Here is a 12,990-nt window from a genome sequence, read left to right on the forward strand (position 1 = left end):
TGACGACATGGACGTTTGCTGGAGAAACTGTTGCCCACGTGACACAGCCTCCCCACAGCGTCCCCACAGCGCCCCTGAGGCGACGCCACGAGGCGTCACACGGCTGTCTGACTCCCTGCTGGTGCAGCGGTTCGATCTGGATCTGAGGGTGTAGGTCCTGACGGAGCGGAGCTTTAATGCAGATCAGCCCCTGATATTTGCAGCACACTCTCTGCTCATTGACCCTGCGGCCATTTACACTGGGAGATGTAATGTTAATTTAGTGCTGACACATTCCAGGAAAACCAATTAAAAGTGTAAAGTGGACTTTCTGCTCCTCCATGTGGAACCGCAGCAGAACCTCGCTGTCAGGAGGAACTTTCTGAAGACCAGGGTCCAGGTGGAGTTGTAAACTTTCAGAAAAATCCTCGAGGCGAGGAAAGAAGAACACTGCTCAGTATTTTCTGCAATTCCCTCATAGCCAGAGGCTCCACTGCAACTCAAACTGAATCAAAGATTAAGGCTCATCATGGTGCTGTGTGTGTGTGTGTGTGTGTGTGTGTGTGTGTGTGTGTGTGTGATGGTTGTTGTGCATCTGAGTGCAGCTCGTCAGCTCCTCACAGCTCCCAGCAGGTCTGTGGCACCGCTTCACTTCCATGAGGTAAAGTGTTTCTAACAAGCTCTCACAGAAATCACACGAGATGATCAGCTCCACGAGGTCCCCCGGGCCTCACGAGGTCCACCGGGCCTCACGCTCAGCCGTGGTTATACTTGCAGATCGATTCTGTAAACGCCCGTCCTGCTGTACGATCTCACACTGATGCTTTAATAAAAGAAGTGATGTGTTTTTTTAAATTGAAAATGTTTTGTTTTATTTGTAAGGAAACGGGACAGTTAAATGTGGGTCGGGTCGGCCGCCATCCCAAAGCTTCAGTATTTGAAGAGACTCACAAATAGGACATTTAAAGAAAGGATAGAAAAATAACTCAGATATTCGGGGGTGTGAATCTTTGCCAAGCTCACTGGACTGAGTGAACAGAACAGGGAGCACTATCAGCACTTCAGTGTTGTGCTCCAGTTTACTCGGCGCCAAACGTTCACTGGTGTCCTTAATCTGCTGAAATACGATCTGAGACACAACTGGAAATGAAGATAAACGATCGCAATCAAAATCTGATTAATTTTATTCATACAGCTGATTCGAGCGAGGAAAAACTGCCCAGAATCTGCAGCCTTTTTATTTTCACAAAGTTGAGTTAATGAATTAATCTGAGAGCCTGCACCCTGTATGAATAACTTATAATAACACGAGGAGGTGAGCTCTGCTGTGGTATAAAGGTCCAGCAGTGTCAGACACTGAGCAGAGGCAGAGATGTTTTCTTCACCACAGAGCGATGTGTGTCGGTCGATCGCTGCTCTGCTTCTTAAATAAAATGAAATCATTTTTAATGTCTGTGTTTTCAGCGCTGATGCAACTGTTCTGAACACAGATGATTCACCGCCAGCGTTTCCTTTGCCAGTTCAGGTTTTGTCGATGACAGATTAGATTTTCGATGCCAAAAGTCACGTTCACTGTTCAGGCTTCATATCTGAGTTTAGTTTTTTAACCTGCTTTGTGCAGTGCATGATGGGAGAATAGTGAGCGTCAACAGTTCCTCACTGAACATTCAGACTCTACCTGGAGTTAATATATTAAATTAAAGAGTAAAACTGATGAACAGTATCACAGTCAGACTCTTGATGCTACATGATAGAACAGTGACGATATCAATGCTCAGTATTCAAAATGAACGACTGAACGCTGAGTATCCACATTCATGCTTTTGTTCTGCTCAGAGAGCTCAGAACCAGGCGGACCCAAACAGCCCTGCAGATCATCACAGGCCCGATGTCAGGGCTCGAGGGGTTATCTGCTGCTTCCTGCCTCCTCTTATCTCTCTGACACAAATGTTTCCCACAGAGCAGCTCCAGAACCATCTCACCCCCAAAATCATGACTTCTCATATGAGAGTGACTGAGTGCAGTGATAATACAGATACATGAGGCTGCAGAGGTCGACAGACTCTCTGATATTAAAGGCAGCAAACTGAGCTGTAAACTTTCTGTATGATGTGATGCTGAAACTGAAGACGTCTGCAGAGGAAACGTGATGAAATCCCTTCTGTGAGTTTCATGTGTTAATGTGAGGAAGGTGACAGTACGGAAGCCCTGAGGGGACAAGTGACATCCAGATCAAATAATAATGTGTTTTTATCTGTGTGACACTGAGTGAAGAAATATTGTGTCGGGAGATTTTTTTTGCGTGTGTGGAAAGTCCAAAATACTCCATGTTAGAATTAATTCAGAGAATAATCTCATTTGAAAACTTTATCAAGAGAAGAAATACTTCAGACAAGGAACTTAGAAAAATCATCCTGCAAAACTTTCTTTCCCAACAGTCCCCAGCTCATCACAGGAGAGAAAACACTTCTCACCCGCCCCTCAAATACATTTTATTTATTTATACAGCCCAAACTCACAATCACCTCGACTCAGTGGGCTTTACAATCTGTACAGTGAGCAACATCCTCCGTCCTCAGACCCTCGAGTCGAGTGAGGAAAAACTCACAGACATTCAGATATAAAAAAGCCTCATTGCTCCCCACACATCTGATGTTTTCAGCTCAGGTCACATGTTCATGTTTCATTGCATCAATCCACCTGCTGATTCAGGCTCCAGGTTACATCACTGGTGAACAAAACCCAGAGATACTTCAACAGTCGACCCGTGGAAAAGACATCCAGCGTTTTCCAACAGAGAACCAGAGAAACATTGTGGTTATAGTTCATAAATAAGATCATGATGCAACAGTCAGACACCTTTTCTTTCCCCCTCCCTGCACGTAAGGCACCACTTTCTACTTTCAAACCCTCAGACAGTCGTACGTTCAGATGTGTGAGAGGTGAACTGAAGGAGAAGCTCAGTCTTCTTCCAGTCTCCTGATGTCAGAGAGATTAAATCCTGCAGAGTGCACGAGACTGAACCGAACACAGACGCACCACACACACATACACACACCCACATTCATCTCAATGCAGTGTTTACCGTCATATTAATGTTATTAGAGGAGGACGGTCTGCTACAGGTGCTGTCCACACACCGGTACTCCTGCAGCAGAGACATCCGTCTTCATCTGTCCCGGGCCTGCAGATGAAGACAGAAGAGATGGAAGGAAGCAATGAATAAAGTCATTATACAGTCCAAACAGAGCCGGAGAGAAGATAAAGACTGATCCAGCCGGGTGGTTCTGGCTTCGTCTGCAGCGAGGAGATAAAACATCTTTGACTCAAAGCTGCTTCGGGGCAGAAGAGAAACTGCACATTAAGATTTTACATGTTAGCAATCAGTCTGAAACATCCAGCAGATACACAGCGACATCGCTCGTGTTCGTGTCCTCTGGTGAGGTCCAGTATTCTCTCTTTTAGCTCTGTTTTGTTCTCCACCTCCTCCTGAAGAAAATACTCAAGTAAAGTACTGAGTCTAAAGACAGACTTCCTGCTGGAACAAGAACTGAAGTATCGCTGTCAGTCGGTCTACTGATTATTTTCTGTCTGTAATCAAATGTTAAACTTGGGAGCCGTTCTGTTGTGACACTGTCCTGACCCGTCCTGACCCGTCCACACCCGTCCAGTCACCTCGGACAGTAAATGAGTCAAACATTAAGATGAACAGATGTGAGATGATGTTGTGTTAATAGCAGGAGCCCCACTGAGAGCTCTCTGCAGGCCGGACCGGTGTCGATTTGTTGAGGATATACATGTGAGACGGTCAGACGAACATAAACCCGTCTCACACTTTCATCTCTTTGGCAATTTAACCAGAGTCCAAAGTCGAAGCACAAAAACTGGCAACAAAACAAGCAAACGAAGCAAAGCAAGAAAAACCCAGAACAAACAAAAACTAGATAAAAGCTCAAACCGAGGAAGCGTCCTGTAAGTGATGATCTGTGTCTGCTCATTAAAAACTACAGAGTGCTCCTTTAAAATGTTTTCTGCACTGATAAACCCACACGTGGACGCACAGACAGACACGTATGAAGTGATATGTTTTGGGCGACTGTCCGTCATTTATCAAAGTCTCTCTGCGTCAGCCCCTGGAGCTCCGCGGGGCTTTGACCCAGAAGAGACTCGGTCCGGTCTGGATCTCTGTCAGCTGTGTCCGCCTGAAGCCAGGACAGCTCACGCTCCATTAAGGAGACGAGAGTCAGACAGCAGTGAAGGCTGACGGCAGACGAGGCCGGCGCCTGTCAAACATCTGAGCTGGTTAAAGATTCAGTCTGAGAAACACCTTCCACTCATTAATGTTTCATCCTGTGTTTGCTCTTGTTTAGCCTCCTGATCCTGGTCGCTGACCTCAGAGCTGCTGGGTGAATCTCACACCAACACGTTTTACAAACAGTTACATCAGTGAAGTGTTGACGAGAGTCAGCAGGTGGACTGAAGACGCTGCGGTGCTGCTGTGTTCTGAGCCCGTCAGAGATACAGGAAGAAAAGTTTTAATAGTCGTTGACCCGCTTTCACCACGAGACCCTGTGGAACCTGTTGGAAGTGTGGTTATCGATCCGTCACTAAAGGGAAACTTATCGAAGTGATTTCCTGTTTCAAAGGTGAAATTCGAGGGCAGGTCCAAACACACAGCGGGCAGCAGCACAACAGACACCTGCTGCTCTCTGCTAGCTACCGTTAGCTTATTAGCTCATGGCTCAGTTAGCTGTGGAGAGTTTGATGTCGTCTTCTGATCGTCCTTTAATGCTTTGATTTGTTTTTTAATCTTTTATCTTTCTTCTTTTTACTGCTCTTAATCTTTTCAGCTTTTCTTAATTCCTCTGGTGTGATGTCGTCTTCTGATCGTCCTTTAATGCTTTTATTCTTTTATTTATCTCTTTATTTTCATTTTTCTGTGGTTTTGCCTGTTTTATCACTTTTATTCATGTTGACTTTTTGTGTTTTTACATTTTCTGTTCTGTCTTCTTGTTTTAACTCACCTGAGACGAGCTAAAGTTTATTATAAATCATGATGAGACGCAAAGTTAATGATTAAATTAAATAAAATGATGATGCTGATGGATGATAATCATAATAAATAACTTATGATGAGTAAAATGTCACATATGCTTTCATCCAGAGCCTCTTACAGAGCCACCTGTGTGAAGACATTTGTGCATTTTCACTGTAAAATGTATTTATTTTTATTACATTGAAGTTAACACAATAATTGCCAATTAAAGCCAAAGTCTGCAGCTGTCACACGGTTTCTGTGCTTCAGGTTTCAGAAACAGATTTAATGGCCGCCCTCTTCTTCTCGGTCTAAATGAGTAAAGAAGAAGTAAACAACACGTTTAACGTCCGGGCTCTCTGTGTTACCTGCTTAAAAAGTTTCTTCACCTTTACTGAACCTCCTCCAGGTGTATTTCTGCGGCTCCTCGCGCTCATTAGCAGCCTCCTGCCGGCTCCGCTGCCTTCACTTCCTGAGCGGAGGTCGAGGCGGTCCAGACGGTCGTCGCTCTTCACAGAGACCGAAAGAGATGAAAAGTTGTGACACAAAAACTGAATTTTACAGTCGACTGTCTGAAATGAAACTTGAGAACGTGACTTGAAGCATGAACACGGCTGTAGTGATTAAAGATGTTCCAGGTCTCAGGGTTTATTAGTGGACTTACGTTTCATCTCCATGTTTGACATTTCTCCTGAGTGTCAGAGAGTTTCTGATTGGCTGGCGTGAAACACGAGGTCCCCACAGGGATCTGAAATGAAATGAAACGCGTTTTTTTGATTTCTCTTTAATAATAAACTCGGGGGAAGGTGTGCCGAGGTCACTGCTCTGTGATAAATGTTCGCACCTTGGTCAGACAGGAGCGTAAATTGGGTGTAACAGGCGGCTGTGGAGCTCCTCAGGGACATCAGGAAGAAGTCAGTGTTGACTCAGAGAAGGTTCTGGTTCTGTGAGGCTCATGTGACCCGCTGGCAGGTGTTTTATCTCACAGCCACAGATTTCACTCTGCTGATGTCTGTGGATCAGTTTCCTCCTCAAACACGGTGTGTTTGTCAGCTTCACAAATCAAATCTGAAAATAAAAATCAATCAATCAGACGATAACGGTTCTTAACGTTTATATGACTGCATTTATACTCAGGTATTCTCAGCTGCATGCAGGTTCTTGTACGTCCTGATACTGTTTTGAAGGAGGACAGAGGTTTTGTGCAGGAGCACGTTAAAGGTCAGAGTCCTCGGCAGCCCGTCAGGTGAAAAGAGCAGCAGCGATGTTCTCGTCTTGAAGCTCACCTGCGAGACGTCCGTCACACTGGACTCCAGCTGTGTTGGTACAGCGAGCTGCCACAGAGGAAACTCTGAGGAACAGCTTCTGACAGACAGACGAGCTGCTGCAGGAGAAGAAGAAGAAAATGGAGAGTTGAAAGAAGCAGAGGAGGTGGGAGGAGATGTGCACCGCCGCTGACTCATGAAACAGACGACATGTCAGTTTTTAGGTCAAGTGTCTCTGATGAGAAAGCGAAGGACACAACAGGTTTCCACCGGAGGAGCTGCTGCTGAGACGGAAATGTGTGAAGACGGATCGAAGACTTTAAATGTCACTGAAGTCTGACGGCTCAGCGCAGAGAAGGTCGTTTGTTCCTCCACATGTTCTCGAGCGTCACAGCTGAGTTTAAACGCACCTGTTTTAATGTTTCATTCATTGAAAGCTGACGTATAGAAAGAGAATTCCTCCCTTCGTTTCCTGTCATCTCTCCTGTCAGCGCCCCTAAATGAGGCTCCGGCAGGAGAAGTTTGACAAATCAAGCGAGTTTCTCTCAAAGTTCAAAGTGTTCTCGGTAAAAATTCCCTTTTTGTGAGACTGTTCTTCATCTGCAGCTCAGCAGGAACTCAGTCGAGGAAACATGAGGTGTTTCCAGGCCGGAGGAACCTTTTCAAAGTTACAACAACTTTTTATTCGCACTGCGAGAACTGAACAATCGTAGTTCATATGACTGTGTGAGCGCCAACTTCAGAGTGATGTAACTGTACGTTGATTGGTCGATCTCAGTCGCATTTTTAAAACCCCGTCAGCTGTGTAAACGATAGACGACACAAAAACAAACAACAGCTCGTAAAGAAAAATTCTGGTTTCTGTCCTGACATGTTACCAGACAGATCTGTTTTATTCCTCGAGGTAACGATGAGTTTGATCCAGGAAATCCTCAGAGTGGTCGTCACAGTTTGATGGGCTGCTGCAGCGTACTGGTAACAGGCGTACCGGTGACGGGCGTACCGGTTTCCTTTGCTGATGTAATAGTAACTTCAGCCACTAGAGGCCGCCACAAAACACATGTCAGTATGTGTCGTTACAAGCTGCAGCCGACACCGTCGTTTTCCTGAAGAGGAAAAGCTGGTTTTGTTTGGTCGCCTGTCGCTGTAACTTCCAGACGAGAGGAGAGAAAAACTTTAATGTATAATTTGTTTTACAGACAGAAGTCAAACACAAATACATCACACACAAGACACACAAGACACACAACACACTATCACCATCACCAGAGTTTCAAAAGCCGACAGATCAAATTCACTCCATGAAAAACCTGTCAAATATCAGGACATCAATAAACATCAAAAACAACCTGTGTCTCTCCTCTGTCACCGAACGAGACTAAACGAGAGTAAAACTTTAAAACGTTACATCGATGAGACACAGCAGTGTAGATGTTCGTGAACTCCCATCATCCTTCACTATTTAAGTCTTTGTGTCTGTGTGAGACACCTACTGGCAGAAATTACACACTGAGGGTTACAGACACACAAAAACAAAATATTAACTAGAATAGAAATTTGAATAAATCTCAAAATATTTACACCTTTTTTAAGATGAAATGAGCTCCACCTGCTGTTTATCAGGACGAAGCATCTCCCACTATGTTCTTCACAGCAGTGGATGGAAAGAGGCGTAAATCTGCTGATTTTCTGATGGTGACTGTCGCTTTTCATGTCAACAACAGAGTGTAACAGATTAATGTCCAGGAGAGTTAGTTCAGCTCTGAGTCTGCAGGACTCGGGGAGATTTCTCTTCTACTGAAACCGAGAGGCCACAGTTCTGGATGACGGCTGAGAGCTCTGAAGTCATTTTCAGAAGAAAGAAGGAAACATAAAGCCGGAGGGATCCACTTTACTGACAGGGTGTAATTAGCCTGCCTTCTTCTTCTTCTGCAGCCAAAGACAAAGGAAGCCTCAGATGTGACTCACTGCTACTGGACTGAACCAGCTCGACCGACGCCAGGCCGAGCTTTGACTCGCTCGTTACTGCCAACCTGAAAATCCAGAGGAAGTTGATCATTTCTGATTGATTCTGTGATCTGAAGAAAATTAAGATTTTAAAACTGTCAGAGGCGATCTGTGTGTGTGTGTGTGTTGACACAGGACAATGAGCTGCTGCAGTCAGTCCCTGTGCTCAGAGTGTGTAAAGGTCACAGATCAGTGCTTTGTGTTATTGTTCCCTCCAGACTTCAGCCGATCGTTCACTCGTCACAACGTCGACACGTCATTTAGTTTTTACTTCGACTTCTTCAGCCTCGTCCTCTGACTCTTCATCTAGCACCATCAGCAGGTCAACATTTTAGTGTTTAACGTGTCCAGTTCTTTGGTTCATGACCAACAGAGGTCGGCAGATTTATTCTGCAACGTGTGTCGACAATAGTTTCACTTTTGACTCTTCTACTCCACCACACTTCTGCTCAAAGACAGCAGCTGTGGTCACTAACACATACTGAGCAGAAACAAGTTGAATATTTTTGTACCTGGCGCCACCTGGAGGCACAGATTTCATCACACTTCAAAAATTAAGAATTATTTCATCTTGTTTAATCTAAATGATGTCAAATCACTTTTCTTTTGCTTTTTGTTGCTGCAAACAAGAATAAAACTGTCAGTGATCTGATTTACTTTTTTACATATATCTGAATATTAGTTATTAGCTGGTGGAGACATTGAAATGAAAACAGAAATAAACTTTTTAAATCTCATATTTTTGCAGAACAACATAGTGAAATGTGAGGCGATGTGTTGAAGGAACATGTCGGCTTTACTGTTGCACTTTCCACCATATTTAAATGTAATTTTTTTTTTTTTGTGTAATTAATCTTCATTAAACATAAGAAAATTACAGCTAAAAACTATTTAAATTACAGAAATGTACTGTATTTATGAGGTAACTGCACTGACTCACATGAAAGGTGCTTTATAGTTTGTTTTCTACATTATTTTGTAATTCTACCATTGCAGCCAAAGTATTACTTTCTACAGTATTTATTATATATATATGATATATAATTATATATTATATAAGTGTATGTGCTCCTAATGAACCGGCACTTGTGAAAGTAACTGCACTGACTTTTATGAAAGCAGCTTTCTAAATAAAGTTCATTGGAAAGGTTCAGTTTTTCTTATTTTAGATTTTTCTTTTACATAAAAATATTCGACCATATTTATAAGGTAACTTTTTGTTTTTATGTGTATGACTAATATTTATCATTAAAAATCCCCCAAAATAAACAATAATTGAGATCTCATGTGCGATTACAGCTACAATCTTTATTTTAGTTACAGAAAATTACTGTTTTTATAAGATGTAACATTATTTTCTGTCATTTTACAGATTTCACTTGTTGTGCAGCTACAATATTAGTTACTTATCAGGTTGTTATAAACAGTGTGTGTGAATCTAATACACTGACAATATATTCAATATTTATTAAGTCTTCCCCTCACACAGCAACAGGTTAACTTCACATAGCGCCGCCTCTAAAGTGCCCAAAGAGTGAAAAAGATCCAGAAGCAGAGTTCTGAAGTTTATTGGTTCAATAACAGGAGTAAGTGGACCGAGTGTAACATCATACAGTACACGTGAGGATGTAAACTGCAGCTGAATGGAAATGTTGAAGAGAAACAAGTTGTGTCCCGAACCACATGTGATCCCTCTGTAAATGGTAACATGTAAAGCAAAAACTGATGAGGTCAGCAGGTAGATCAAGTACTGTGACAGAACGAGTCCAGAACCAATCAGACGACGACTCATCACTGAAGACCAGGAAGTAGACAGTTCCACCATAAAGAAACTTCCTGGAGATTGGAGAATGAAAACGTTGCCGTCTGATGTTTCTGCAGCTCGTTCTGAAGGTTAACAGAATATTTCTAACAGAAGCGAACATTGTGTCATAGAGGTCTATAATAACAGAGGTGTGGAGGAGTTAGTGGGGGAGCTCATGGGCCACCAGTTGGTAGTGGGAGCCGCAGGACGGGCAGCGCTGGGCCTCGCCCTGATGAAGCCAGAACCAAACCACGGCTGTGTTGTCTTCTTCACCTGCAGAGAGGAAACGACACACAGAAGCTCCGGATGAAGAAATCAGATGTTAAAAAGGAAACCACAGAACATCAGACATCCAAACCAGTCGGATGAAAATGTTTAAGACTTCATAACTCACAGACGCATCCCACGATCCTCTTGTTGGTGATGGAGGGAACAAGGTGGGGGTCGGCCTTGGACCCGGCGTAATCCTTCGGCTTCATCATGCTGTAGGGATCCTGGAGGAGAGGGAGGGTTAGTGAGATTATTTCTGCTGTTGACAACACGAGAAAGCAGTTTCACCTCATGTGAGTTCAACAGTCCTGATATTATACTTCATATAGAGTAAAGAAACTGTTAATTTAGGTCAACAATCTGGAGGCAGAACAGAAATACCTCGATGCAGTATCGAGGGGTACTTTTCTTTTATCCAGTCGATTTGGAACAAATTTTTTTTTCAAAGACCTCAGATCATAAAAAAACAGCCTGGAAACATGTAATAAACACAAACCTACATATATTCCTAATGTCTTGAGATAAGCGTCCCAGTTTGTCCGACAACACGGCTGCTGGGCCGAGATAACAGACTCCAGAGAAGCTTATCTCCTAAAGCACTAATGAGGTTAAAGCTGAAGTCTCTTGGCTGGTGGACGGAGCTGAACCAGATTCTGATCAATGCACCGATTTCTAAAGGCTGCGACGAACACGTCAATACATCCAATCCTGCAGCTTATCTGGGTCACAGCAGCAGTAATGTGTCGGTATTGATCCAGTGTTCATGCCGAGATCCGTATCATCTGATGAGCTCAAGTGTTTACGGTCGAACTCAAACACTCTTGTTGGCTGTGTGGTTCAGGTCTGCTCACCTGTGATAAAGCACTAAATCCAAACGACTTGTCACCTCATACACATATGTGATTGATCTCACTGCAAAGCTGACCACAGATCAGTGATCTTACCGATCCCTCCTTCATGGCATTCATGATGATCTTCTCCAGTCCTGTGGCTTGTTCCTCGTCAGTGGGAATCCCTGAAAACAGAACAGAGAGAAGTTCAAATCGTGTCTGATAACAACAGCAGAGGCAACAAATGAGCAACATCCCTTTAATATGAACTGAGACTGCAAATCACTTCGAGTTTGATAAACGCTCAGAGACACAGACGGACGGCAGCGGCTAAAAATAGCTATTGTTCTGAAATGCTTATCAACTTCTGAAACGCTCTTAATGCTTAAAAACTCTCATAAAGTGGAGTTTCTCTTCAGTGGTTTCACACACGTCTTGTTTGGCCATTCAGGGGCACCGTAGCGAACATGATCACGCCGTCACATTCTGCAGCATTGATTCGTCAAGAAACCAACATGGTTTCTTCCTCTGGGCCGACGGGCGATGGTTGTATGTTCACTGGATCATATATTTCTGGCTTCAGTGTCCTCTGTTATGACATAATAAACTTTCTATTTACTCTCTGGTCTGTTCTGGACACATCGACATGGTCAGTAAAACAAATACAGGATTACAGTGAGGATGATATTATATCAGAGTACATCTTTTTAAATAACGTCACAGACCGTAAATATCGTCTCCGTATGCTGCAACTCTGTTTTACTGTGAAGCTCCAGAAATGTTCTGTGGACCACGAGACTGAGCCTGACTTTACATCATCATGGAGGGAGGAGATGACTGAGTTTATATTTTAGGGCGAACTGTTTCTTTACAATGTCTCATGTTGTCTGACCAACAGCTCAAAGCTCAAAATATAAATATAAAAACAGTAAAGCTGCAGATTCTGCGGTATTTTTGCTTGATAATTGACACTGACTGAGTCTTTTTCTGTGATAAACTTAAACATTTGACGCTGTTACCATTGATTATATCAATCGTAGCGGTATTAAACAACTACCGTTTATTAAATTCAAATGTAAGTTAAACGTGGACATCTGGTGAAGTGTTGTTGTTTATGACTGTGATGAGTTACAGCTAGCTCGGTGATTAGCAATAAGCTACCACAGTTAATATGTAGTTACACTTGTCAGTCGCTGATTTAACATGTTCATCCTCCTTCTTTAATGCAACTGGAGCTAAAGTGAACATCACAACTCTGCTACTTATTCGCATGACTGTATAAATATGTTAGCTTGTGCTATATGTTAGCTTGTGCTAGCTAAGTGTCAGCTTTGAGACGCTTCGGCTCGCCGGCTAACGTCCTGTGTTTTGATCCGCATCAGTTCGCCGAGACTGATATTTGGGAAGAAAATGGACACTGTCCTACACAGAACACTACACAACAGAAACACGAACACAACTGAAGAAAGTGTATTCACGTTTAACAATGACTTTGTGAATAAACGACTGAATATCCCGTTTGACCCCTCGAGCTAACGGAGCAACACTGCTAACGTTGCTCATGCTAATCGGCTAGCGTGTGGCGGTCTTCCGGGTGAGCTCGCCGCGGACAAACTGCGTTTTAACATCATATTTCAGTGGATTTTCAGGTTTTATAGCTCGGTGCTGGTCTCGTCCTCACCTCCAGCCGACATGCCGCGGGTCAGAGCAGGGACCGGGGCGGCCCGGCAGGTTGTCGCGGCTCTCAGAGCCGAGCGGAGCAGTAACCTTGCAGCCATTTCTCCTTCCTCTCTGTCACCT

At 43.5% G+C, this 12,990-nt stretch overlaps 1 protein-coding gene across 1 annotated transcript; it reads right to left on the reverse strand.

Moving 5' to 3' along the window:
* Positions 1–9,838: 9,838 nt before the first annotated feature.
* LOC141005833 (cytochrome c oxidase subunit 5B, mitochondrial-like) lies at positions 9,839–12,990 on the reverse strand. Its single transcript, XM_073477873.1, has 4 exons — positions 12,872–12,990; positions 11,305–11,375; positions 10,485–10,584; positions 9,839–10,363 (listed from the first exon to the last, which is right to left on the reverse strand). Exons 1-4 carry the CDS (start codon positions 12,966–12,968, stop codon positions 10,251–10,253), a joined length of 381 nt encoding a protein of 126 aa, XP_073333974.1. The 5' UTR covers positions 12,969–12,990; the 3' UTR covers positions 9,839–10,250.

This window comes from Pagrus major, chromosome 12, assembly GCF_040436345.1.
Source record: "Pagrus major chromosome 12, Pma_NU_1.0".
In the NCBI taxonomy this organism is placed as follows: domain Eukaryota; kingdom Metazoa; phylum Chordata; class Actinopteri; order Spariformes; family Sparidae; genus Pagrus; species Pagrus major.

Bases quoted from the DNA above. Each gene is read 5' to 3' on its own strand.
- LOC141005833 (XM_073477873.1), bottom strand. From the start codon at position 12,968: ATGGCTGCAAGGTTACTGCTCCGCTCGGCTCTGAGAGCCGCGACAACC. The intron at 11,376-12,871 runs GTGAGGACGAGA...TTCTGTTTTCAG, and splicing joins CCGCGGCATGTCGGCTGGAG to GGATTCCCACTGACGAGGAA. The intron at 10,585-11,304 runs GTAAGATCACTG...CCTCTCCTCCAG, and splicing joins ATGCCATGAAGGAGGGATCG to GATCCCTACAGCATGATGAA.